Source organism: Lissotriton vulgaris, chromosome 2_1 (assembly GCF_964263255.1).
Source record: "Lissotriton vulgaris chromosome 2_1, aLisVul1.2, whole genome shotgun sequence".
NCBI classification, from domain to species: Eukaryota; Metazoa; Chordata; class Amphibia; order Caudata; family Salamandridae; genus Lissotriton; species Lissotriton vulgaris.
In genome coordinates, this window is record NC_141687.1 from 368,735,494 (window position 1) to 368,762,616 (window position 27,123).

At 45.3% G+C, this 27,123-nt stretch overlaps 1 protein-coding gene across 1 annotated transcript in view; it reads right to left on the reverse strand.

Moving 5' to 3' along the window:
• Positions 1-656: 656 nt before the first annotated feature.
• Positions 657-27,123, reverse strand: part of SARM1 (sterile alpha and TIR motif containing 1) — a 339,339-nt gene continuing 312,872 nt past the window's right edge. Inside the window, exon 10 of the mRNA XM_086954061.1 lies at positions 657-786. Within this exon, the coding sequence (XP_086810187.1) occupies positions 657-786 (130 nt within the window). The remainder of the gene's footprint in view (positions 787-27,123) is intronic.

A 27,123-nucleotide genomic window follows, 5' to 3' on the forward strand; every position in this document is an offset into this window, starting at 1 on the left:
AAGGCCCTTCCTTTATTTCCCTAAAACCAACAATAATAGTTCTTCAACTGAGTCAATGTCAGGTGGCTTGAGGAGAAATTGGAGGACACCGACTGCTTTATTACAGCAGGTTTTCCCTTTCTCTGAACACTGTGGCCAAAATTCTCAGACCAATGTAAAAGCAACAACATGTCCCTTTGCCACACACTGTTTCCACAATGGCCAATCTGGATTACAACAGAGCCACAGGGTTCTTTAGGCCTCCTTGGAACATCTGTAACAGCTTAGGAACAACAGCAACGTAATCGAAACATCATTAAGTGACGGAAGAATGCAATCTGCTTATGTCAATCACAATAACCGCATACTGAGTTCTTACACTGGCAGGAAGGGTGGAATTGAAGTAGAATGGTTCTACGGATCACGTTAACCAGTTTACCATATTTCCTGTAGTCCAGGTCCTCTTTCTCATGCCTTACATACCAAGTTCAATGCACAGTTTGTTCCTGCAAGGCTAAAATTAGCTATAAAGATGCAAGAGGTACGAAATGTAGTCCACTTCAGGAGCAGGGAAGGTGGCAGAACTCTGTGGGCCTGGAGTAGCAAAAAGGTTAAGGTTCCTTCAGGGAAAATATATATGTAAAAGGCATGTCGGAGCAGGAAGCCTAGAAGAGACTCTAGATTTGTCCAAGAGTGGGAGTGCCAGCCATGCTGTTTTCAGATCCTGCGGAGGAATCACGGGAGGAGCGCCCCTGCAGGAAGCGGATGATCTTCTCATTAGTGGCATCCTGGTATTCATGGGACCATCTAGAGTACAGAACAAGAGAAAAGAAGCAAAGGTTGAGAAACAACAGTTGTGAGACACAGAAAGGAAGCACGCGCTAAAAAAATACACTGTATCCTTGAGTCATCAGCAGAGGTCATGCACATCTCTACAGCCTCAATGAAGAGGTCAAAGAAACAGAGGGATGTCCCCTAAGCAGGCATGAACACTATTTACTCACAGTCAAAGTTAGTATATTCTAAAATATTCTTCTCTCTTTCCCAGTGGCGTAACGAAAATTGAGGGGGCCCCCCTGCAAACTACATGGAGGAGGCCCCCCTCCCATTCTCCGTGCCAGTCTAGATCTCACAGGCCAGCGACCCGCCATACTGCAGGGGATGCGGGGCTATTGTTACGCCACTGTCACCAATACAGCCCTGATAAGTAACACTGGAAGGTGGAGGTAAAGGTTGGGCTTAGTCTGCCCGCAGGCTATCGTAGGTGGTGGTCCATTCATTACAGGGTCCCTGCCATCAGTAGTCCGGGGTAGTTTGCCCATTTTTAGGTGGGTTTCCTGATGCAGACTCCTGTCATGATATACAACACCGGGCCCACTCATCATTCAGTTTTGACAAAAGTGCATCCACTGCTCCTTCTCATTTCCGTTTTAAAACATTAGACAATGCGACAATGCAGTATTTCAAAAGCAGATGTAACTACAAAAAGCACATTTTGATAATACATTTTTATCATTAGACAATAGCAATCTTAAGAGGGATTGCATAGCTTCATACACACTTTGACCCCAATTCAATCACCGTCTCTCTCTCTCTGTCAGTCAGTCTCTCTCTTTCAGTCAGTCAGTCTCTCTCTTTCAGTCAGTCAGTCAGTCTCTCTCTTTCAGTCAGTCAGTCAGTCTCTCTCTTTCAGTCAGTCAGTCTCTCTCTTTCAGTCAGTCAGTCAGTCTCTCTCTTTCAGTCAGTCAGTCAGTCTCTCTCTTTCAGTCAGTCAGTCAGTCTCTCTCTTTCAGTCAGTCTCTCTCTTTCAGTCAGTCTCTCTCTTTCAGTCAGTCTCTCTCTTTCAGTCTGTCAGTCTCTCTCTTTCAGTCTGTCAGTCTCTCTCTTTCAGTCTGTCAGTCTCTCTCTTTCAGTCTGTCAGTCTCTCTCTTTCAGTCTGTCAGTCCCTCTCTCTGTCAGTCCCTCTCTCTGTCAGTTCCTCTCTCTGTCAGTCCCTCTCTCTGTCAGTCCCTCTCTCGGTCAGTCCCACTCTCTGTCAGTCCCACTCTCTGTCAGTCCCACTCTCTGTCAGTCTCTCTCTCTGTCAGTCTCTCTCTCTGTCAGTCTCTCTCTGTCTCTCTCTCTCAGCCTCTCTCTCTCAGCCTCTCTCTCTCAGCCTCTCTCTCTCACTCTTTCTCTCTGTCAGTCAGTTTTCCAGACAGTCTTTCTCTCCCTCTGTCAGTCTCTCTGTCAGTCATTCTCTCTCTCTCTCGCAGTCAGCCATTATCTCTCAGTCAGTCTCTCTCTCTCTCTGCCAGTGACTCTCTCGGTCAGTCTCTCTCTGTCACTCAGTCTCTGTCAGTCAGTCTCTCTCTCAGTCAGGATCTTTCTCTGTCAGTCTCTCTCGCGGTCAGTCTCTCTCTCTCTGTCAATCTCTCTCTCTCTGTCAGTCTCTCTCTCAGCCAGTCAGTCTCTCAGTCTCTCTCTCTTAGTCTCTCTCTCTCTGTCTGTCAGTCTCTCTCTCTCTCTCTCCCAGTCAGTCTCTCTCTCTCCCAGTCAGTCTCTCTCTACATCAATCAGTCTCTCTCTCTCTCTGCCAGTCTCTCTCGCAGTCAATCAGTCTATCTCTCTCAGTCAGTCCGTCTCTGCCTTTCTCTCTGTCTCTCTCTCTGTCAGTCAATCTCTCTCTGTCAGTTATTATCTCTCTACCTCAGTCAGTCAGTCTCTCTCTCTCTGTCAGTCAGTCAGTCTCACTCTCAATCAGTCTCTCTCTCTCTCTGTCAGTCAGTCACTCTCTCAGTCAGCCAGTCTCTCTCTCTGTCGGTTACTCAGCCAGTCAGTCTCTCGGTCAGTCAGTATTCAATCTCTGTGTCAGCCAGTCAGTTTCTACTCTCTCTCCACTCTCTCTCAATCTCTCCATTCTCTCTCTCAACTCTGTCCACTCTATCTCCACTGCCCCTCTCTCCACTCTCTCTCCACTGTCTCTCTCTTCACTTTCTCTCTCTCTCTACTCTCTCTCCACTGTCTCCCTCCACTCTCTCTCTCCACGCTCTCTCCCTTCTCTCTCTCTCTCTCTCTCTCAATTCTCTCTCTCTCCACTCTCTCTTCACTCTCTCTCCACTGTCTCCCTCCACTCTCTCTCTCTCTCCACTCTCTCTCTCTCTCTCTTTCTCTACTCTCCCTCCATTCTCTCCACTGTCTCCCTCCACTCTCTATTCTCTCTCTCCACGCTCTCGCCCTTCTCTCTCTCCTCTCTCTCCATTCTCTCTCTCTCCACTCTCTCCCGCTCACTCTCTCCACACTCTCTCCACTGTCTATCTCCTCTCTCTCTCTCTACTCTGTCTCTCTCTCTCTCTCTTCACTCTCTCTCTTCACTCTCTCTCTCCGCTCTCTCTCTCCGCTCTCTCTCTCCGCTCTCTCTCTCCGCTCTCTCTCTCCGCTCTCTCTCTCCGCTCTCTCTCTCCGCCCTCTCTCTCCGCTTTCTCTCTCCGCTCTCTCTCTCCGCTCTCTCCACTCTCTCTCTCTCTCTCTCTCCGCTCTCTCCACTCTCTCTCTCTCCACTGTCTCTCCACTGTCTCTCTCTCCACTCTCTCTACACTCTCTCTCTCCACTGTCTCCCTCCACTCTCTCTCCACTGTCTCTCTCTCCACTCGCTCTACTCTCTCTCTACTCTATCTCTACTTTCTCTCCACTCGCTCTCCACTGTCTCCACAGCTGCAACTTTTTATTTTATTACATCTAGATTTATTATAAATATCCTAAATGAATTTACATTTATATTTTATATTTCAATATTTTCAATTTCCCTATACTTCCTCATAGCGAAATCTCCATTGCAGTGGTGGAAATCACTACCTACGAGTGAAAAGTTACTAGTAGTTATTTTAGACTAATAAATCCTATTGAAGAAAAGCCCACTAGTGGATGAAACATGTAAGTTTACACTTAGGTCTAAATCTACAGTAGGAAATGCTGGACGGCAAAATGGTTTAGATTTACACCTAGGTGCAGGGGTTTACAGGAGTAAATACAGGGCTCGAGTCGGGGTACCACACGTGTGGACGGCGTCCCCCCCACTTATTTTACCCGGATCTCGATAACTGGAGCAAATGGAGCCACACATTCACTCTTTGGCCTCTCTGGGGCGAGATCGGAGCTCATTCAGAACACTGCTCATGCGCTGGCTTCTCTGATGCAATCGCATCTAAGAGGTGAGCGAGGGGAGGCAATGAGTCTGATGGTGCAAGCCACCTTTCGTGACGTCATTTCCTGTCGTGACGACGGCACCCCCCCCCTCACACTTCTTTTTTTAGGACTTGTGCCCTGAGTAAATGTACATGTGTAAACTTACCTTTGCGAAGAGGCCCCAATGAATTTCACAGCCGCGTGTCTATTTATCTAAATTGCTCCAACTGCTTCATCGAACCCTACTTAATGCAGATAATTGCTTTGGCTTTTTTGTAGTGAGAAGTTTATGGAATAGTTATAGCGCTTTGACTGTACCTTTTCAAATGCATTCTGGGCACGGAGTTAAGGGGATTTAATGTGAAAACGTAGGCTAAAAAAGATAAGCTGCGAGACAGTAAACAAATATTAGTGCTGGCCAAGGAGTCTAAACCTTTCCATCAACTACCTGAGGGGGACTGACGTACACATGAGGGCAGTGCACGGAGCTGGCACTGCTGGGCATTAGTGCACAGTGTGATGTAGGTGGCATCACTGTACAGGAACTGGCACTGGGCAGGAGTGTAGCAAACATGGGCAGTGTGAGCAGCTGGCACTGGTGGCAGAGCAGCAGGCACTGGTGGCAGAGTGAGCGGCTGGCACTGGTGGCAGAGTGAGCGGCAGGCACTGGGGGCAGTGAGAGAGGCTGGAAATGGTGGCAGAGTGAGTGGCAGGCACTGGTGGCAGAGTGAGCGGCAGGCACTGGTGGCAGAGTGATCAGCAGGCACTGGTGGCAGAGTGAGCGGCAGGCACTGGTGGCAGAGTGAGCGGCAGGCACTGGTGGCAGAGTGAGCGGCAGGCACTGGTGGCAGAGTGAGCGGCAGGCACTGGTGGCAGAGTGAGCGGCAGGCACTGGTGGCACAGTGAGAGGCTGGCACTGGTGGCAGAGTGAGTAGCTGGCACTTGTGGGAAGTGGGAGTAGCTGATACTTCTCAGAGGAGCAGAGCCCTATGGGGAATGCTGTCTCTGGGGCCCCCACCCTTGTCCCGGGCCTGCGTCCGACTGAAGAGAAACAATGTAAGTTGAAACATTGTTTCTCTTCAGTAAGCGGGAGGGGATCAGAGCAGGCTGCAGACAGCCTGCACCTGCTTCAGAGGGAGAGAGGTATGCTTCAGCGCAAGCCTCTCTCACAGCTTCACCGAAGAGCAGAGGTGGGCCCGGGGCCCCCTTCATTTACTGAACCCTGCCCCCCCCCCACTGGGTACAAGGATAACTTAACCCAGTGTTGTTGTAAGGTCTGATCTTCGCACCCCTATAGACATAACACACATGCTGTTGCCAAAATCTGGCTCTAGGCAAGTTTTATATTGTTGTGCTGAAAGCTCAAGAACACACTTGATGTGCTTCGCATGCAGAGAGCTGGTGGAAGATGATGTGATCCTCTGCCACTGAGATTTTGAGGTATGGGCCCGCCCTGCTAAAACCCAAATGAGACCTTCATAGATATAATATACTATGCTAAATAGGGAGGGTGAGAAATAGGTGTTGTTAATTCCTAATAAACAACAGAGGTACCAGAGGGTCTCAGGTCAATGTGCCCATAAGTTAAGAAAACCAACCGAGAACCCACAATTTCTCACAGGTTGTGTCACAGAGAGCTCTCAGAGGATGAAGAAAAATACCCATCAGTCACCATTCGGATCCGCCCTTCATCATTTGGGATTTTATCCGTACCACCCGTCAGAGATAACTTGTGCTCTACTCAGAGGTCAACCCGGTGGTAGGGGGTATCCTCAGTGAGTGTTGGAGACAACAGTGTGGTGTACCACTCTATGTAGGTGAGTGGCAGTAAAAGTGGGACTGGGGTGTGCAGTGCAGAAAAAGTGTGAAAGAAGAGAAACCAAGAAAAAAGTGTGTTTAAAATTGGTTTTGAAAAAGCACTAGACAAAATTTATTCCAGGTGTGCTTGACATACCAATGTTAAAAACAGTGCAACCACAGGCTGTCTGTTTATGTAGGCAGCCTAAGGTAAGTATGGTCGACTAGTTTCAGCAATTAATGGACTCTTGCGTCCTTGCCTTCATCAGGACCAGATTTACACCAAATACTACTGCACCAGGTGAAAAAGTAAATCAAATGGAAGGTGACACCAAAGAAACATAAACAAGTGCACACGGTCACCTGAATGCTCCGGGTGCCCTTACAGTCTGTGCAAGTCACTGTAGAGAGAAAAGGGGGAGGTATAGCTATCAATAGCAAATGGGCCAAACAGTAAGACCATAAGTTATGGTTTAAACTAGAAAACACACACGAAGTGTTGATTAAAAAGAGCACTTCATCGATGCAGAAACGGCGCCTTTCCTCAGAGAATGACACCACCTCAGTTGGTTAATGGGACCAGGTATTGCCGGTTATTGGTAGTGAGGAGAGCCCGGTTCTGTCATGTGCATTTTATGTTTTAACGTGTGTCCTGCATGTTTTCTAGAGCGGTGCTTCATTTTCCCCTGAGCCTCTGCCAGATGGGGTGAGGCCAGGCTGCCTTACAGATTTAGGTAAGAGCTTAACAACATTTGGCATTTGAAATTTCGTTCCAAATGTATTTAAACTGTTTCTGCATCGATGAAGTGCTCTTTTTAATCAACACTTCGTGTGTGTTTTCTAGTTTAAACCATAACTTATGGTCTTACTGTTTGGCCCATTTGCTACTGATAGCTATACCTCCCCCTTTTCTCTCTACAGTGACTTGCACAGACTGTAAGGGCACCCGGAGCATTCAGGTGACCGTGTGCACTTGTTTAGGTTTCTTTGGTGTCACCTTCCATTTGATTTACTTTTTCACCTGGTGCAGTAGTATTTGGTGTAAATCTGGTCCTGATGAAGGCAAGGACGCAAGAGTCCATTAATTGCTGAAACTAGTCGACCATACTTACCTTAGGCTGCCTACATAAACAGACAGCCTGTGGTTGCACTGTTTTTAACATTGGTATGTCAAGCACACCTGGAATAAATTTTGTCTAGTGCTTTTTCAAAACCAATTTTAAACACACTTTTTTCTTGGTTTCTCTTCTTTCACACTTTTTCTGCACTGCACACCCCAGTCCCACTTTTACTGCCACTCACCTACATCGAGTGGTACACCACACTGTCGTCTCCAACACTCACTGAGGATACCCCCCTACCTCTGAGTAGAGCACAAGTTATCTCTGACGGGTGGTACGGATAAAATCCCAAATGATGAAGGGCGGATCCGAATGGTGACTGATGGGTATTTTTCCTCATCCTCTGAGAGCTCTCTGTGACACAACCTGTGAGAAATTGTGGGTTCTCGGTTGGTTTTCTTAACTTATGGGCACATTGACCTGAGACCCTCTGGTACCTCTGTTGTTTATCAGTTCTTGTGGGGATTGTACCCAGAGCCTGGTCTTTAAACTTCCCCTAGGTCCTCCCCCACCGTATTGTTTTGTTGTTGTTAATTCCTATTCATTTCAGCATTTTAGTATGCGGTCACCGTTCGCTTTCTATGGACTAGTAACTATGCTGATAACTTTGAATCTTATAATATGTTTGTTTGTATTATATAAGATACGGCGTTGAGAAGCCTGCATTAGTAAATTAATATTTCAAATATGCACGTGTCCTCTTTTACTCCACGTTCTGGTTTGAAATGATTATAGAGCGAAAGAGTTTTCATGTGTTCCACGATACCTGAGGTATTTCAAGTTCATGTTCTGGTTTGTCTAAACATTGGGAGTTTGTTATGACCAATGAGACACTGTAGCTAGCTCGGTAAGGGGATTTTGGTTACTGAGGTGAGTTTTGGGCCATCCTAATTCACCGAGGTTCCAGGTCTCTATGCACAGTTCTGTAGGAGAACGGAATTCCCGCTACATGGTGCCCATACGCTGTTGGCCTTATATCATGACACTCGAGTAGTATATCATTCAATCCTTAACCCCTTCACTGCCGTTTCCGGAAAACGGTGGTGTCGGAAAACCTACCTATTTTTGGAATAGGTCCTTTCAAGCTTTATTCTTACTAAAACGGTTTCCTTGAATTACTACCCAGTTGTGCTACAAAGTTTACTTTGTTTTTTGAAATTCCTGTGCTGTCATGGCTGCCGTGGACATTCCGCAGCATAGTCGCATTGCGGTGCGAGATCATTTGCGGATGTACAATGTGCCTTTGGAAGGCTTGGCTGTGATCATGGTGGTGAGTGCGGAACATGCTTATCCTTACGAGTTGTTTTATTCGTGGGTGACATTTCCAGCGGTGGACGCTAATTCTGGTGTGTTCCACACATACACTTCCACAGCTGTACCTAATGAGTATACTCCGTACAGGGCACAGGAAGTACCTATTGATGTTTGGCAGCATGGAGTTTGGTTTGGTGGCGCCCTACCCCATTCGTTATCCGCTCAGAGGTTAGGTCCTTTGCCATTCCAGGCGCTAGTTGGCCTGTTTTGGCTTGATTTACTCCTCATCCTCTACACGGCAATTGTAACGTGGCTGAACTCCGACGACTACATGTAGTCGCTATTGCCGTGATTAGAGCCTTAGTGCATTACATTGGCTGTAATCTTCCGGGTGGAGCCCCGGGGGGTGCGGCGCTTCCGGCCGGACAGGGTGGTTTGAAAATCAGTCCTGTCATGGTCAATGCAGTAATGGGCAAGAAGCCCCAGGATAAGGATGATTTTCCTTTCTGGCTTGCCGAGAAATTTGACCAGCTGGAAGCTGTATTTCCTAATACGACTCCTGGTGAAAAACACCGGATTCTTACGCTTAGTTTACCGAAAGATTTGGCCCCTTAACTCGTTGACTGTGAGACCTGGGGTAAGACTTTTGCAGCGGTCTATGCTAGGTGCTACGGCACCCCGTCTATGTCCGTGCTGTCTTCCGTCCTTTAACGTGTTCAAGATGATCCCCGACCGGAGTCTGCGGTTGAGTTGGGCAGGTGCCTGTGTGGCACCTTTGATGTAGTTTGCGATCTGATCCTTGCTAATGTCAAGGGGGATGCAGTGAACTTTCAGGTGGCTAACGCGTTGGCGGCGCTTCCCGAAGCCGAGAAACCCCGACAGTTAGCGAAAATTATTGTGGCGGCTTATAAAATCGTGGGTCGCAATAGTAAGGGACTTAAGCCTTTTTTGGTTAAGGAGAAAAAGCAGCCCCAGGGACAAACTTCGGAAACGGAGGTTCAGCCCAAGTCCAAAAAACAAAATTGGCCTAAAAAAAAGAAACAGGGTAAGCAACAACAACAAACCCAGGGGTCTGGTCCTGCGTCTCCGTTACCTGCGCAGTCGGAACGTGTTTATGATTAAAACTCCTGATCGGTTTCAGGCTTCTGACCAACGCTCTCCTCGTTTCTTTCAGGACTCATCGGCTCCGACAACCGGTGGTGGAGGGGGCGGCAGGGGTCGGGTGGCCAACAAGGACGTGACCAGCCCCGCCCGAGAAATGGTGCAGAAAAGCAGGAAGGCTCTACGCCTAAGAGACCGCAGTTTGCCAAGACGAAATTCGCAGCCTTAACAGCGCATCGATATGCCCCAGATAGTGAGAACTTGGCTTCGGAATCTGACGTGGGCTCTGACCTTGCTGGACAGCGCGGCGGAGATTACCATAGTAAGAGAGGCCCTCCGTCCACTACTGAAGGTGACAGCGACTGATACTTATGTTGTCGTTGAAACAGCCGATACCAGAGTTGCTCCACCTGATAGACTTTTTGAAATTGTCCTGTTTATAGAAGGTGACATACAACGAACCATAAAAGGGGTATTTTGGGACAATCTTTCGTCTACTTATGACATTTTGCTTTCGGAGGCTGACTGGCCCCCACCTTTTGTGCTCGCAGCTCCGCGAGGGGAGGAGGTAATCCTCCCTAGTATCGCGAGCACAGTCTCGAAAGAGGATGCGCTGCATTTTGCAGAAGAGTGGACTCTAGCTCTGGCGGCGGCTGTGTACCGCAATCAGTGTGGTTGGGATAAATTGTCCCCAAACCACGAGATTCCTTTGCGGTCTCAGCCGCAGCCTCAACCTCAATATCCCATACGACGTGAGGCTAAAGCTTCCGTCGCGGCAATCCTTGAACAATTGGAATATCAAGGTGTAATTGAAACGTGTGTGTCACCGATGAATAACCCTCTTTTTACTGTAAACAAGCCTGACGTTCGTATCGTTTGGTGTTGGATTACCGGCATTTAAACTCGCATTGCCGTAACTGTGCAGTACAGAATACTCACGGCTCTGCTCTTGTGAATAGTCTTGTGCGTAAGCGGTTTAAGACCACGCTTGACATTTCCAATGGTTTTTATGCCCATCGATTGGACAGTCTTAGTTCCCAATGGACTTTCTTTACTTGCGGCGGTGTCCAAAAACAATTTCGTCTTTTGCCTATGGGCTATAAGAATAGTCCTGGGATTTTTACTGCTCGCATTGTCTCTCTTTCGACCCGGATGCTTGTTCGTATGTGGATGACATTTATCTCACAGACGACGAACTTTGGGAGCATCTGTGTCGAGTCAACGGGATCATTTGTACCTTTGCAAACTTAGATTACAAATTCAACTTTGCAAAGTCGCACATTGCAGAGTACGCAGTGTTGTTTCTGGGCTACGAGCTCAACAATGAGGGAAAGGGATTAGCTCCTCACTTCCTGGAGAAATGCGCACAATTGCGCGCTCCGACAACACTGAAAAAAATTACAATCTTTACTGGGCTTCTTGAATTTCGGGAGGACATACATTCCGGAATATGCCCAGCGTATCAAGCCTTTGTATGCTTTGATACAACCATCATTTTCCAAATCATGCTGGCTGCCAGAGCATTCAGCTATTCTGCAGTCATTGCAAGCTGATCTGCTCGCTTCTAAATTCTTACTGACTCGTGATAATCAGACCAACCTGGTGATAAGAATTATCCCTGGGACGGTAGGTTTCACGTACCTGACTTTTAATGAAGGAGATACAGTACCTATCGCTTACAAGTCACACTTGTACACTTCGGCTGAGTTGCGCTTTTCCACTGTGGAGAAGGTTTTGACGGCTGTGCAGATGGCAATTCTTAAGAACGTGCCCTGTCACAGGGGAAGCGCATGTTGGTTGTTACGCCGTGTCCAGCCTTGGAGGCGGTCACGAAAGCCAGTGTACCTAATTCTAAAGCTTTGCACCCTCGGTGGATTCAATGGGCTGCGTCCTTGACATCCCAGGATGTCATGTTTATCTTTGACGCCTCATTACGGTCGCAGGAGTACTTACAGTATGAATTTGTTCATCCAGCTCCTTTAGCAATGCGACCCCTGGAGGATTTCCATTGCATCATTTACACCGATGGTTCGGCGCAGGTTGCGCATGGCTCTAAACATGCCTACGTTTCCGCATGCGCCATTGTGATCGGTGCCATGGTGAACGATGAGTTCAAGTCCAGTGTCGTGCACACGCAGACACTAGGGGACTGCACCGCACAATTAGCGGAGCTTCGTGCGCTGATGCTTGCATTGGAGTACGCAGATCCTAGTGTGACGACACTTATCGTAAGTGATTCTTACTACTGTGTCCAGTCTTACAATGAGAACTTGTTCTTTTGGATTCAGAATGACTTTCGTGATTCCAAGGGTAGCACAATAAAACATAAAATGATCTGGGTCTGAGTGGCTGAGCTTAAAGAGCAGTGGCCACTAAGGGTGGGCGTAAAATCCGTTTCGCGGGCGAATTTGCGGATTTTCCGCGATTTCGCGAATCTCACGAAATCGCGGTAAAATCAGCGAATCAGCGGGGACGAATTTTCAGCCAAGCAAGGGTTACAGCAGCAGGTGCAAAAGTTGAACCTAATTTCTTTGTAACCTTTTACAAAAGGGTTACAAACAAATTAACTTCAACTTGGACACCTGCTGCTAATTGCTTCCTGGCGCCTCGTTGCCTACTTGCAACTATTCTCTGACCCTGCTCTGACCCTTGAAGCAGGGTCAGAGAATAGTTACAAGTAGGCAACGAGGCACCTGTCCAAGGAATTAAACCTCATCAGGAAGCACTTACAGAAATAAAAAACAGGAAGAAGGGAGAGGATGGCAAATACACCCATTTTGAGTTGTCAGGAGGGGTTAAACTAAAAGAGACCATTACAGCACAATTTTCATATGCATTTTGCTAAAAATAAAAAGCTGTATGTTGTGTAGGGGCAACTCAGGAATCTGGCCCTTCAGAGATCCGGCCTCTCTTTCTCTCTCTCCCTCTCTCTTTCCCTCTCTTTCTCTCTCTTTCTATCTATCTATCTATCTATATCTCTCTCTCCCTCTCCCATAAACTACTGCATGGGTAACTTCGCTATGCAAGCGGCTCGCGAAGACGCAAAAATCCCATCGCGAACACGCAAAATACCCCGCGAACATGCAAAAAACCCCGCGAACACGCAAAAAAACAAAAATCCACAAATTCGCGAATTTTGCGGATCGTGAATTCGCAAATCCACAAATTTGCAGATCGCGATTTCGCAAAATTCGCCCATGCTTAGTGGCCACTTGTGTTTGTGATTCATACTCTCGGCCATCAGCATGTCGGAGTCTACGCTGTCGGTAACTCGCTTGCTGATGAAGCAGTGAAATCTGCGGTATCAAAATATTTAGTTGCAGCAGTTACACGGTCCAAAAGTAAAATAGATGATGACATCTTGGCGGCAGTAGCTGCCACTGAGAAGGGAGGTAAATATCCTACGGGGTTCCCTTCGAAGTACACATACCACTTAAGTCCCGACAAGGTTCCTTATGTGAAAATTCCTGATGTTGGGGAACGGCCGATTCCCAACTTGGATCGCAGGGCTACGTTGATTACAGCGGCGCATGAAGGTGTGGCGTCTCCGCATGCGGGCGTCTCAGCCACTGTAACACAGCTACAACAACGATTCTGGTGGCGGGGACTGTACAAACAGACGCGCGATTATGTCTTCCAATGTGACATTTGCCAGCAGATTAAGCCTTCAACTGCTGCGCGTCCGCCACAGACACAGTTGTACATATCTAATAAACCGCTGGGTTGCGTTTATTTGGATCACTGCGGTCCTTTTTCTTCTGATACTGCGTATAAGTACATCTTAGTAGCAGTTGATTCATGCACACGCTTTGTGTGGGTCTGGCCCCATCGCAGCGTTGATTCACGGGCTGTCATAAGAGATTTGCGTATCTTAGTAGGGATTTTTGCCTGTGGCACCTTCCATTCGGATCAGGGTCCGGCTTTCGCCTCTAAGGCGTATAAGGATGCTATGGTTTCGTTGGGGGTCCAAGTCAAGTTTTCGTCTCCATACAGACCTGAGGGTAATAGTGTAGTGGAACGAATGAACCGTGATTTAAAGCAATCTTTGACAGCTCGAGTTATAGGCACTGGCAGAAACTGGCTGGCCCATCTCAATGGCGTGCAGCGTGCTCTTAATAATCTCCCTAGAAGGTCTCTGGGTGGGGGGACCCCGTACGAAATGCTCTTGGGTATCAAGATGTATGTCCCTGACCTAGACGGTCTAGATTGCGTGGCTTAAGCCACGGCCTTTGACGTAGATTAACATTGCAATGTTTTACAGGATCTACAAAAGACCACAGACAGTCTTGCAAAGGAACATTTGCCCTCCACGTCGGATGCGTTGCAGATCCCGGTAGTTGGCTGGCTACCCAAAGTTGGAGAACTGGTTCGAGAGAAGATCGATAACAAGAAAGAATTTGGTCCTTCCTATCGAGCACTGGTCCCCGTTCTTGGAGTGAAGGGCACAAGAACAGTCATTTTACCACCACTTCCAGGTCGTAAGGAAAACAGGTTTATCTCAATTGACAATGTCAAGATACACAGGGTGGCCGATTCTTCATAGCATGACACCGGCAGTCTCCTGCCCATCGATTGTGAGAAATTCTGTTTTGGCCATTACTTCTACTGCTGAGCCAGAAGTGGCCCTCGAGATGCCTGCTGTTTCCAATCCTTTACTCAATACTTTCCCCTTTAATAACATTGATGACCTAGATTATGCCTATCCTGCTGATTTATCGATGCCTGATTTACAAACACGTTTGGCCACAGAATCAAGGTTCTCATTTGACTCTGCTTCAGTGACTTCGACAAAACCCTCACGTTGTGCAATTTATGCCTCTTTATTTAAGAAACATTTTTTAATTCCCCCTTGGACATATATTTGGCTAGTACTTTTTTCAGTTTACCTTTTTATGTCATTTGGTTTTGTGTTTTATTTTTTCCGTATCATCGATGGACATTATGTCGAGGAGAGAACATGCATTCAACATCTTAATGGAACTTTGGCCCCCTTTTCCTCTTCACATTCAGCACACAGACTGAAAAGAGACAAACTTTGTTAACATCACTGCTTGGCCGGTTCTTGATGGGATTGTATGGGATGCAGTTAAATTTCAAATTCATGGCCCCACTGAAGTGGTTAATGTCCCAAATGTACTGAGAGTGAACATGGGGGATGTAGTAAAACAAAACATACGTTCTGATTATTGGGATGTTCAGGCCGTAGAATCATTATTCTCTGATTTGAAATATTATGCTGCCTTTGATGCTGAAGATTTATATTTAGAGTCTGCTAATTATGGTGATTTATTTTGCTTTCAACATTTTGGTAACCATTTTCTGCATAAAACAAGTTCCAGAAGGGGTACTGTAAATTACACACAGTGGGAACATTGCCCGGCACCATTAGAAGGCAGCTCCAGTACATTTTTGAAAAAGTACACTTACTTTACCGACTTTAATCAATCAGGTCCTGAGTCCTTTTATTTTAAGATGACACAGAAGTCCATGTCCAAAGTTAGACTTACCGATACTAAATTGTTGTATTCGAAGTCCTTTCTAGAAAAGTTAGCTATAGAGGGCTACGAGCTATGGAAGGAAACCATTGACCTTAAATCGGTTTGGGGTTCTAAAAGTTGGCAGGTACAAGGCATTGAGGCTTTGCACCGTGCATGTCTCATCCCAAATCATATGTTGTTTTTAAATTCTACTATTTCCCAGACAACATGCTTTGGATTGGCTACTTCAAAAAAGTTGAATACCCCTACTATTCCTGATTTGGAAGAATATTCCGGTTGGGATAATTTCACAAAGTTTTCCATTCGAGAGTTGTAAACCATATTACATAATGCATCCTTTAATGTTTCCAGTTTGGATCCGAAGGGTTGGCTGATGTGGCACAGAAGCTCTGATTCTTGCCAAGGTTTGACTGAAGGTTTTACACAAGTCAGGCCTGATCCACGTTTTGACACTGTTACAACATACTCAGTTGGCAAATTATGTCAGAATTGGCTACAACATTCTACATTAGCTGCGGTTAAATTACATCTATCAAAGCTGCCCTGCTAGCGGTAGATATAAACGTTGGATTTATGCTGTTTACAATGAAATCTGGAAACTTTCACAAATTGAGGCTGCTAAGCGCCTAAGGGCTATTGATCAAGCTAATTTGGAAAAGGTGCTTGCAGTTGTCGATAACAGTATTAATATGCTTTCTTCCCGCATCTACACGTTGAATAATATTGTATCTTCTGTGGTTGATATTGTAAATGATGAGGTATCTGTTTTATACCACGGTCAGAATCAATTGCGTTCTGTAATGCAATTTGTGTGGACCCTGCAGACTCTTAAGGCTGGTCGAGTGCCCTGGAATTACATGAACGTGTCCTCCCTCTTTGCCCCATTTAATTTGACTGATGAACAGCGCAGGCTTTCAGTGTGTGACGCATCATTTTCCATGTTACATATTGAGAGGTTGGAATCTTTACCATTCTCTGTAGCTGAGGCCACTGATGCAATGTGGCTTATCCACCAAATTAATTACATTACCATTCGCCTTGTACAAATTTACTAATTGTATGCGATATATTGCGATAGGGCGATATGAACCATTAGGTAGCGCATTCCTCCATGAAGCATGGTCTCTTCCATTCACATATAGGTGCCTGAGGGACGAAAAAGAAGTGAATCTTAATGGGGAAGAATGCACTGAGTCCCCTGACCATTCTTTAATATGCAGGCACATCCAGTTACATGGTTCCTGTAACCAGGAACGGCCTAATTTAGCCTGTGTTTTAAAAGGAACTCAGGTTCCCGCAATTGTTCCCACGTTCACGCTTCCGGCAAACGGTAGTTATTTGCTGTTGAATAACGAAGAGTGTTGTGGTTTAATTATAGGTATCGCTTATGTGGTAACTGTATCAGAACGTGTTGTGTGTTGCAAAAACGTTCTGTATCCCCCTACGCATGGGAATTCAGATGTTTCCATCTGGCCGCGCATCCCAACCTTGAAAGCAGAGTTCAATGGTATGACTAGAATAAGAGCCCTTTTGTCTCAAAAAGAGGTGGCCCTGAGTTCGGCCCGAGAAGCATTCGTCCTTCACATAGCTAACACACGCACAGAGGTGCAGGCGCTTTTAAATACTGATTTACCGTTACATTTCAGCAAGCTGGTTCATCAAATCTTTAATGCCTCCTCCACTTCCGGCCCTGCTCACTTTTTTAAATTAGTTAGCAGGGGTCTTGTGACTTCATTTGAAAAAATATTTGGGGTCATCCCTGCCTTCTTTCATTCTATTTTTTCGAGTTTGTTTGGTGGCTTGCCTGTTTTGCTGGCATTAGCTGCAGGCGTGTTGGTGATATTTTGTTTTATTAAACATGGATGTCCGTCCTGCGTTAGGAGCCGCAGAGCCCCTCCTGTCACGGTTTCGAAACCGGATGCTTGATTACTATGGCACCCTGCCGCTTGCGACTTTGAGCTCGGCATTTGGATTATCGTTTCGATTTTCCTATTTCACATGTGTCCAGCCTGTGTTTCATTGCCTGAGCTGCGATTTCGACTGGGCCCTTGAATTGTGTCTCTGCTTGACGGTGTCTCCTGACGTCGATTTTAATCATCTGATAAGCCCCTTAGTTGCTCACGAGTTGGTTTGTTCTGGCGAAAGGATTATGGCCTTGGCAGCGATGCATGGACTAATGGGTCATTGGGACATACTCGCAGCGGCGCATGAGTTCTTGGCACAGAGCTTTCTTGAGAACCCACCGAGTTGTCCTCTGATGATGCTATAGGATCCTGTGCTGGAGCAGCAGGTATGTTCCTTCCCACTACTTAATTGGATGGCTGAACTGTTCTCGGATGATGACAGTGATTTCATGTTGGAGGCTGTTGCTGCATATTTTGCATATTCAGCTCTATCGTGAGATGCCATGGAGTACTTTATTATTTCGGCACGTGCATGTTTGTATTTTTGGACAGTGCCTTTTTCTTACGTACAATATTTTATACATCCCAGACCTATTGACTTACATTTTCAAAGGTTGGAACAATATGGCTTGGCCACCTATAGGCCTTCATATATGCGTTTGGAGAATAGCTTAGCTCATTATTATTGAACTCTGTTTTCAGGTTACGCCCCTTTCTGGTTCTAATTTTACATGATTTTTGACAGTGCTTGGATCATTGGGGGGTGTCATATAGCTAATTCTTTTCTACATACTGTGTTAAGTTAGCATGAGCTTATTAAATGTTTAAACGCCTTTTTTTCCTTTCTGCTTCATTTTTGCACACAACACATAATTGTTGTTTTAGCTTTCAACCTAGAAGAGCTTTGTGATTTACTTGAGAAATAATATGTTATTGCTCTGATATCAGTTTTGTTCGGCACTCTGTCTGCACAGTGAGTGCTGAAGGCTACAAGGATAACTTAACCCATTGTTGTTGTAAGGTCTGATCTTCGCACCCCTATAGACATAACACACATGCCGTTGCTGAAATCTGGCTCTAGGCGAGTTTTATATTGTTGTGCTGAAAGCACAAGAACACACTTGATGTGCTTCGCATACAGAGAGCTGGTGGAAGATGATGTGATCCTCTGCCACTGAGATATTAAGGCTTGGGCCCACCCTGCTAAAACCCAAATGAGACCTTCATAGATATAATATACTATGCTAAATAGGGAGGGTAAGAAATAGGTGTTGTTAATTCCTATTCATTTCAGCATTTCAGTATGCTGTCACCATTCGCTTTCTATGGACTAGTAACTATGCTGATTACTTTGAATTTTATAATATGTTTGTTTGTATTATATAAGATACTGTGTTTGAGAACCCTGCATTAGTAAATAAATATTTCAAATATGCACGTGTCCTCTTTTACTCCACGTTCTGGTTTGAAATGATTAGAGAGCGAAAGAGTGTTCATGCGTTCCACGATACCGGAGGTATTTCAAGTTCATGTTCTGGTTTGTCTAAACATTGGGAGTTTGTTATGACCAATGAGACACTGTAGCTAGCTCGGTAAGGGGATTTTGGGTACTGTGGTGAGTTTTGGGCCATCCTAATTCACCGAGGTTCCAGGTCTCTATGCACAGTTCTGTAGGAGAACGGAATTCCAGCTACATCTGTAGAGGCCTTTAGAATTTTAAAGTACCTGTTTGAAATAAAATAAGAATACCATGGCAAGGAGCTTTGTGATTCATGTAGTCTTCAAGTGAGCACTTCATTTTACCTGACTAGTCTCACTTGGGGGTCTGGTGTGCAGTGGACTAATGCATCCACTGTAGGGGCCTGTGTTTGACCTCATGTTCACAGATTCTAATCCCGGCGGGTCCCTCAGCCTTTCATCCATCCGAGGTCGATAAAATGAGTAGCATTGAGTTGGGTAACAATATACATCTGTTTTTCAGCGCCTTGAGACCTTTGGGTGATATGTGCACTTTACAAATGTACATGTTATGTTGGGTCAATATGTCTGCATGCAAGAAATGCCTTGATAACACTGAGAAGGTCTGCTACCATTTTCTTTACTCTCAGTTAGATCCACAGTTTCTCTCAGCCCCACAGAGCATATTTGTGGATTAAATGTAGGGACAAATAAATGGTAAACTGTTGACAGTCTGATTCAAAACAAGCCCTGAACTGGGTTCAAAGAACCAGACCCAGTCCAGCAACTCCTTCAGGATGGAATTACTGGGAAATGGGTGACCAATATTTTGCTCAATGATAACCCAGTGTGGAAGATTACAGCCACCATCAATTGAGTTAGCTCTGAATTTGTTAGAACTAATTCTGGGTTTCTTCTATTCCAGAGAAAGTCAAATGTATTTTTATTAATGGTTGGAAAGAAATCTGTGAGAGTTGAGAAGGAAGCATACTAGCCAGAAAACTGATTATTCGGGACTCCATCATGTTATTGGCCTCTAATCTCTAAATATGATTAGGTGAAGATGCTGACAAAAGATCTTTGATGTTCTTAATCATTTTGGATTCATTCTGGGCTATGAATTCTGATAGATCTTTGCTAAACCACACACCTAGATACTTGATGAATTTCGATTGCCATTTAAAGTTTGAGTCCCGAACACATGAGAGGTGACAATGTATATTTATTCAAGGAATATCTGGAGAAACTACAGTTAGGGTGTCTGGCATCTGACTCTAGACATCTATGCTCTTTGGTGCCATCCATGTGCGGTTACGTGTATTGATGGGGAAACATTGCGTTTTTTACTATCTTGAGCATTTTACTATTTAAACAATATCTTTTTAGATTTACTTACGCTGTCCTATGAGCTCGCTGCACAAGTTTAAGTGCCCGCTTGGGTTTTTTTTTACCCGGCCACCATTTTTTAGCTCACATTCTCTGCTCTTTCAGTAGTCTAGTGTTTGGGCTAATTAACACTGCTTAGCTATGGCCGCAGGGTGAGTGTGCAGCGGGTGTACCACCAGCACATCAAAGGCAAGCCCGACTGAGCCCGTCTGCACCCAAACGGGTCCAGGGGCTTGGCCCATGCCCCTTTTGAGTCTAACAGAGTCTCATATCAGCTGAGCAGCTAAGAGTATTTCAGCCCCGATGCTCAGAGGAATGTCGGGGTCCCTCAACCTGCTGAGGGATTCCAACAAATGTAAAAACTGTTTGTTTTCTATCCAGCCACAGGTAAGTGTGCAGTCACTTCCTAATTGTGCTACTTCTGATATCGCACAGTGTGGCTAAGTCCCCACGTCAGTCATTAGGTGATAAACCGAGTATCTTTTTCAATCTTAATGCACAATCACTACAGTGCCATCAACAACATCTTTTTAATATCATAGAAGATCATGTTCCGGATGCCCTGTATGTCATGGAAACCTGGCTCCAGGAGGTGTCTATGCCGGATTATGATTGCAGCCTTTCACCCAAACTATTCCATTGTAAGGAAAGATAGAGTAGATAGATTGGGACTGTCATTATCTGACTTTCTAGCACCCCTAATTCTTAGATTGTCAACTTATATAGTGATGGGGGGGGGCTGAATATTCATTTGGAGGTCTGGCCAGAGTCTTATTGAAGATTTACAGGAACTGAATCTTCATAACTATTTTCCCACTCATCAAACAGGGTACCTGTTAGATTCAATTGTATCTAATATAGAAAATCTCCTCTCTCTTCCTTTGGTACCATTTGTGAGGTTGGGTCATATCACTATCCCTTTTAGAGTACCTGCTTCCCCTGGCTTTATCAGGGATAGGAACAACCTCAGACTAACTCTAGGGCCCGGTCAAAGTTGGACTTCGGTGTTCTTAATAGTCAGCTGAGGAATTCAATCTCTAAGTTATTGGGAGATGTCAAGCTTGATCAGCCTCGAATGGACGAGTGGCTGTGCAACTCGTTGGATCGCATTCAGCCTTTAAAATGCACCACTCTGCCAGGCTTCATACTCCTGACCCCATCGTTCACTGAGGAACTACAGGCAAAGAAAACAGCCTGTAAGAGGCTGTCGAGGGTTTGGGGGCTTAGCTATGACGACACCTCTAAGCTTAATTATAAATTGGCTCCAAAGCATTACCATAACTGTTGTAGAATGGCTTGTGGCACTCTCTTCTCGGATCAGATGATCTCAGATCATGACTGTCCCAAAAAGCTTTTCAGAATAGTTAATAAGCTCTCTGATCCTAGCAAAATTGTTTCTGCATCTCTATTATCCCAGGTTTAATGCAAGGACCTGCAGTTTTTCTTTTTGAGTAAAGGGCCGGATATACAACAATTTCTGTTGAGAGGACGTGAAGATTTTTCTGAGTATCACCTCACTGTCTCTCTCTGGTTTCAATGATTCGGTTCCTGCTGATTCTCCTCTTATTTGCCAGGCACGGTACAAATGGGATACTTTGGATCTACCTTAGATGGATTGAGGCCTAGATCTCTGTACCGAGGGTGAATGTTTGACATTATTCTGTCCATCCTTTGTTCTTTTTGCATTTGTCGACCAAAGTGGGACGGGTTTGCCCAGATATGGGTCCTGTGCTCACCATGCTACCAGATTCAGGCTATCCTGGCTGATGAGGGATGATACCCTGAAACCGGTCCTAGGATGCTTGTTTCCGGTCCAGGGATCAGTTTGATCGCATTTATAATTTCAGACGTCTTGATGGGTTCATTTATAGTAAGAGATTCATACACAGAGATGGTTTTCATAGGGAGGCTTTGAAGACATTTTAGACATATTTCTTTAGGAATGGTTACAGAAGGGTTATAGAGCTCTATGTAGAATCTCTGGAAAGCATTGTGAATGTCCTCTATTTTTGTCCTCAGTACGCCTTGGTGGTGTTTAATATTGGAAATAAGGGAGGAATTTCTTTTAAACTTCAGGTAGGCCGCTAGGCAATTTCCTGCCTTATTTAAATAGAACAGTTTTTTGCTTTTCTGTGGATGCACTCATAAATGTGCGCATTTACTAATAATATTACTATCTCATATTTTAGTTTTTTAGGTTAGCATATCTAGCCGATCTCTAGAATATCCGTATTGGATTTGCATAGCTTTAATATTGGCTGTCTTTCTTCCTAACCACATAGCTTATGACTTGAACCCTGAAAAAGCACTTCAGCACGTCCCAAAGTGTCACAAGTGAGGAACCCAAAGTCTTATTTTCTAGTAAAAACAAGGGAAATTCCTGATGAATTTTGTGCACATCTGGGTTATTTTTGTGGATTCATCTGCCATGAAAGGGCTTTAGTTGAAATGGGGAGGATCTGAAGGGAGTTCATTTTGGCGGTGTGGTCCCAGATTGGGATAGGTTTGATGGACGAAGCGTGCCTTGTAGGGGAGAGGGGCCTGCCAACATAGTAAATTCTCTAAAAAAGATTGTGTGGAGGGTAAAACATGTGAAGTCATTACCTGCAGGATTATGAAGTCTCCATACATCAGCAAGGACACGAGAAGTACATAGAGAATGCATTGCTTTATGAGCCTTAGGGACTCTGTATGTAAAGGCTGAGTATCTATCTAGCTTGTAGTTCAAAGGTACTTTGAAAATTAAATCCTCAGCTAAAATAATATAGGCTTTGGGGGCAACAATGTCAGTTTCCAGTGACCAGAAATGTGGATCATCCTTAGTGGGGCACAAATATTTACTGAATATAGTTTTGTTCCGCTACCTTGAAGCCGAGTAATCAGCCATCTGCCATTATTGTCCTGCTCTGTGGCAATACTGGATAGACCAGCGTTATGTGAGATTAAGGTGATCATACCATTCTTTTTAGAAATTGCTGCAGAGCAGGATAGATCAGACACCCAGCCATTATGCATAAACAAGGCCTCTTTATAGCCAATCCTAGTTTCTTGGTGGAAAACCAGGTCACCATTAATGGAGTGGCAATATTAAATTGATACTTGTATAGCGCACTACTCACGCGCAAGGGTCTCAAGGCGCTTGTACGAATACCGCTGTGGAAGCCATCCTGGCTTTCCCTGTGAGGCGTCCACTCCTGGGCATCCCCAAGGTGGAGGCCAGGCATCCTTAGCGTTGTGGGGGCCGTTGTGGAGATTAAGCAAGCTATTGCCCAGAGTTGCAGAGTGGGACTCCATGATTGGAATAGGCACCAAGGCGAGAATTATCAGGTCCGTGGAATTTTGAGCCCAAGACCCGCCGAGGCGGGGAATTGAACCCTGGTCCCGGGCTAGACCTCTGCATCAGGGTCTGCCGCTCTAACCATTGAGCCACACTTCTCCACTCAGACATCTTCCTATGCTTTACTGGGTGATTGAGACTTTTAGTGTTAAAGGAAATCACTTTCAAAATGTGTGCTTATCATTCATTAAATTCGAAAACTAGTATGAGGTGTAGGAGCGACCAACCCCTCTTAGAGCAAAAAGGAAAAATTACAAAATAACCAGACCTAGACAATTCCTTAAGGAAAGAGGAAGAAGCCAGTAAGAGGCCAGGTACAAAGTACGGGCTGTATAAGTCAAGCACATCAAGAGGGAGAGCAAGAGTCCTTCACATCGGATTGTACATTGGTTGTAAAACGAGCCAAGTGTAAGACTCTAAAGGGGAAGTTGGCCTACTGCAGGCAATCATAACATATAACCATCAATCAAAGGGAGCAAACTGGAAATATTGGAACTTCGCATGTACCTGGCCACACCAGAATCAGATGCTTGTTAGCGGTTGCTGTAGCCACTGTAGGAGCATATGTATATTATACTGCAAACAAGAGGGGCCCCTACTGTAATGAGATATACTATACACTGGAAACATATATTGGGCAGCCGTAGGAGGCACACCGCCATACAAACAACTAGCTACCTTTGAGCAGAGAACAGTGTAATGGAACAATTCCCCCAGAATACAATGTAAACGTATGTATGTCAAATTTTATTGTAATAAGCCTGTTGCCTTCAAAGGAAAATGGTTAAGGCATAATGTCGACTATAACAGCACTAACAGTCAATACCCCAGAACGTTGAGCTTAAGAGTTAAGTGAGAGAAGTGAACTATGTGCCTCTATACTGGGTGTGGATGCAGTAACCGTAGGAGGAAAGTATATCCAAAATCACTAGGACCTGTCAACTGATGACGGCTTCACAGCTATGCATATGTCTAAGGATCATAAATAGCACGAGGAGAGAGTGGCTGCATAGTGCTGGGAGGAGTTCAGAGCCAAGAAAAAACAACTCAACTGTGGTAAAGCAGCAGGATTGACTAAAGATATGATCAACCTGAGAAACCAGTTAAGACGAGACAAACATGTATACTTGTAGTGACCTGACTGGCAATATTACCACTACCTGATTTGTACCAACATGAGCTGGATTTGCTGTATGACAGGAGGCAGCAACTGAAGCGCTAAGGTTACTCCTTGAGTATCAGGGCCCAAGAATGATACTGATAGTAATTTTAGGAAGGCCAATGGATTTGCCTCAAGACTACGTGAATCACCAGCCAGGGCCACTGTGTGAGTCATCCATATGTTATTCGAAGGTATCGTTCAAGAAAGTCTCCATATCGGCAGGTTCCGAGAAGAAGTGGTTTTGGCCTTTGTAGGTGATCTTAAATTTGGAGGTTCCAGCGAAGGAGTGTTTTACTGCTCTTTCCGAAAGCATCTTCCTAAGAGCCAGAAAGCCCTTTCTCCTGGCTACAGTGTCCCTGGCAAAATGTTGGGATATGGAAATTTTAGAGCCATAAAATGAGTGATTTGACTTTCCACAGATGAGACAAAATACGCTCAGATTTTGATGATGCAAAGGTTTGAAGATTAACACTTGGGGAGTAGCAGTGTTCTTGGATTTGAAGGTGGGGATCCTGTGAGCATGTTCGAGTTCAAAGTCTTTTGTGAGGGTAATGCCTAGAGTTGCAGGAATCCAGGATTCCAGGAAGGCGACCACTGAGCGGGACTGGTCTTCAGATCCTTCCGGTAGGTCGCAGATTCTACGATTGCAATGCCATTTACGGTCCTCCAGCTTGGTGACCTTATGTTTGAGGAAGGTAAGTATTGCGTTGTTTTTAAGCAGGTGTTTAGATTGCGCTGAAATACGATCTTCTGCCATGCTAATTCTACTTTTGATATTCTACAGGTAAGCTCTTTAAGATCCCTTTTTATACTGCCCACTTCCACTAGTAGCAGGTCTGTATTTACATTTGTGATTCATGCAATATCATGAACATAATTTAGTTTTTTGAGCCTTCCTATACCGGCCCTTCCACTTGTAGCAGGTCTGTATTTGTAGTTGTGCTTTGAGCAATATCATGAACAACATGGTTCTTAAGGATTGCTTACAGAAGACAGAATTATCTTGTTTTTCCTTGATAAGGTAGTCAGGGAATGATGGTTCCAGTTTTGTTCTTTTAAGAGGGTCTTTCCCATATTTCTCCTTGTGTTTCTTAGATTCTGCCATCGCCAACAGCTGCTGAAAAAGCTATAGTGACCCGTGACAGAAATCAAAAGTGATCGTACTCATGTCCGTAAGAGCTAGAGCCGCCCACAATTTACAATGTCAGGCTCTGCTACTAGAGAGCCTAAAACCCGTGGCACCCAAGAGCCGCTCTAGAGAGGCTAGGCCATCCAAAGGCAATGCAAAAATAAGGTGCTCAGTAATATGCAGGTATGAGAGGATCCAGCTGCGTACAATTATGATTATAATAGAGATTCACCTTGCTAGGGGTGGTGGTATGACCTCATATTACAATCACCAGGGTGTGGGCAATGACTCCTCCGCGATTGTGAAACAAACATGTCCTCAGCAGGGCAGGAGGTGAACGCCTCGTTGGTTAAGAGACATGGAATAAAATGGCGAGGTACCTGGTGGAAATTCAGGAGCGATTCCGGTTTCTGTCCACCAAAAAAGCCGGGCAAAAGGGTAATGGATCAAATATCTGCAAGCAACCAACATTTTGCAAACTGCATGGTGAGCCTCCAAATGAGTAACCACTTAGTGGTGGGGGCTGAGGATAGAAAGCACTTGGCAATGTCTGTGGCTGTGCTGGATTCCTAGGCCTCTGAACAGAACAGGACAGGAATGCCCTAGAATTGTGGTTCAGAGGCCCTGAAGCTCCCAGCACAGCCCCAAGGCACCACCATGTTGCCAAACTATGGCGCTCCAGAGAGGCCACGGTTGGAAGAAAAAGGCATCCGCAAGGAGGGCAGAACAGAGATGTAGGTCCCAGAGGGACTTTTTAGCTCGACCCAAGGTCTCCGGGGATAAGAAAGTCCCAAACAGCCGTTGTTAGCACGGCACGATGCAGCAAGCTCACGGACCTCAGCATCGAACCACCATCTTGAGCGGATACTAGCCACGCCCCCCTCTCACCCTCACTATTTCTAAAGTGGTCTGACAGTCCCCTGCAACTGGGTCCTTCACTGATACATGTGGGACATGGATGTTCCATTTATGCAGTCCGTACAATCATCACACAGCACTGCGGAAGCTGGAAGTAAATGATATGTGCACAAGCCTTTAGCTGCTGTAAACTCATGCACATTCGGCACAACTGCAGCAATCACAGTGAATCTATTTACAGCATGTAACTGGTTGTTACAGAGTCATGTCTTGTGATACAAGGCTCAAGATGTTGGGTCACATTTTTATATAGCACAAACCTGTACCAAGGACATTAGAGAACTTTACATGAGCACTAGATTACATTACAAAAGATCAATTTTTTTGTTTTTGCTCATGAGCTGGTCTTTTCTTTTGCCTCCTACACAAAGAACCTTCTTTGTAATCCCTAGCCTTTCACAACTAATCATCTGGCAGGGTGAGGTGGGTGAGACTTGCTGAACCCGCCCCACCCAGCGACAACTTAATTCCTCGATGATTGGCATGTAGCGCCGGACAGTATAGAGCCTGAGCCCAGAAAACCCAGGGCTGTCTTAAAAATCAATGCTGCTGCATGTCATCTGAGTTTGGTACCTGAAGGCCCTCTAGAATGGCAGGCCTTGGCTGGAAATAAGTAGGCCCTTAGCCTAGCAAATCCACAATGTCTGGCACATGCACACTAGCTCATGTGCCTGTGAAAAGTGCCTTCATGCCTGGTCTACACTTAAGTGAGGGTCAGAAAGAAGGCATTGAATTGCCATTACTGTATTTCTAAAATTTAAATTAGCATGATGCAGGAAATAGGAGAGGTGGAACCCTAGAGCCTTAAGTAACCTACAGCCACTATATACTTTTATTTGCCTGTTACCACGCGACTCTGCTGATTTTATGTAGCATTATCTCGCTGTTTGCACTGTTTCACCTATTTGCACAATT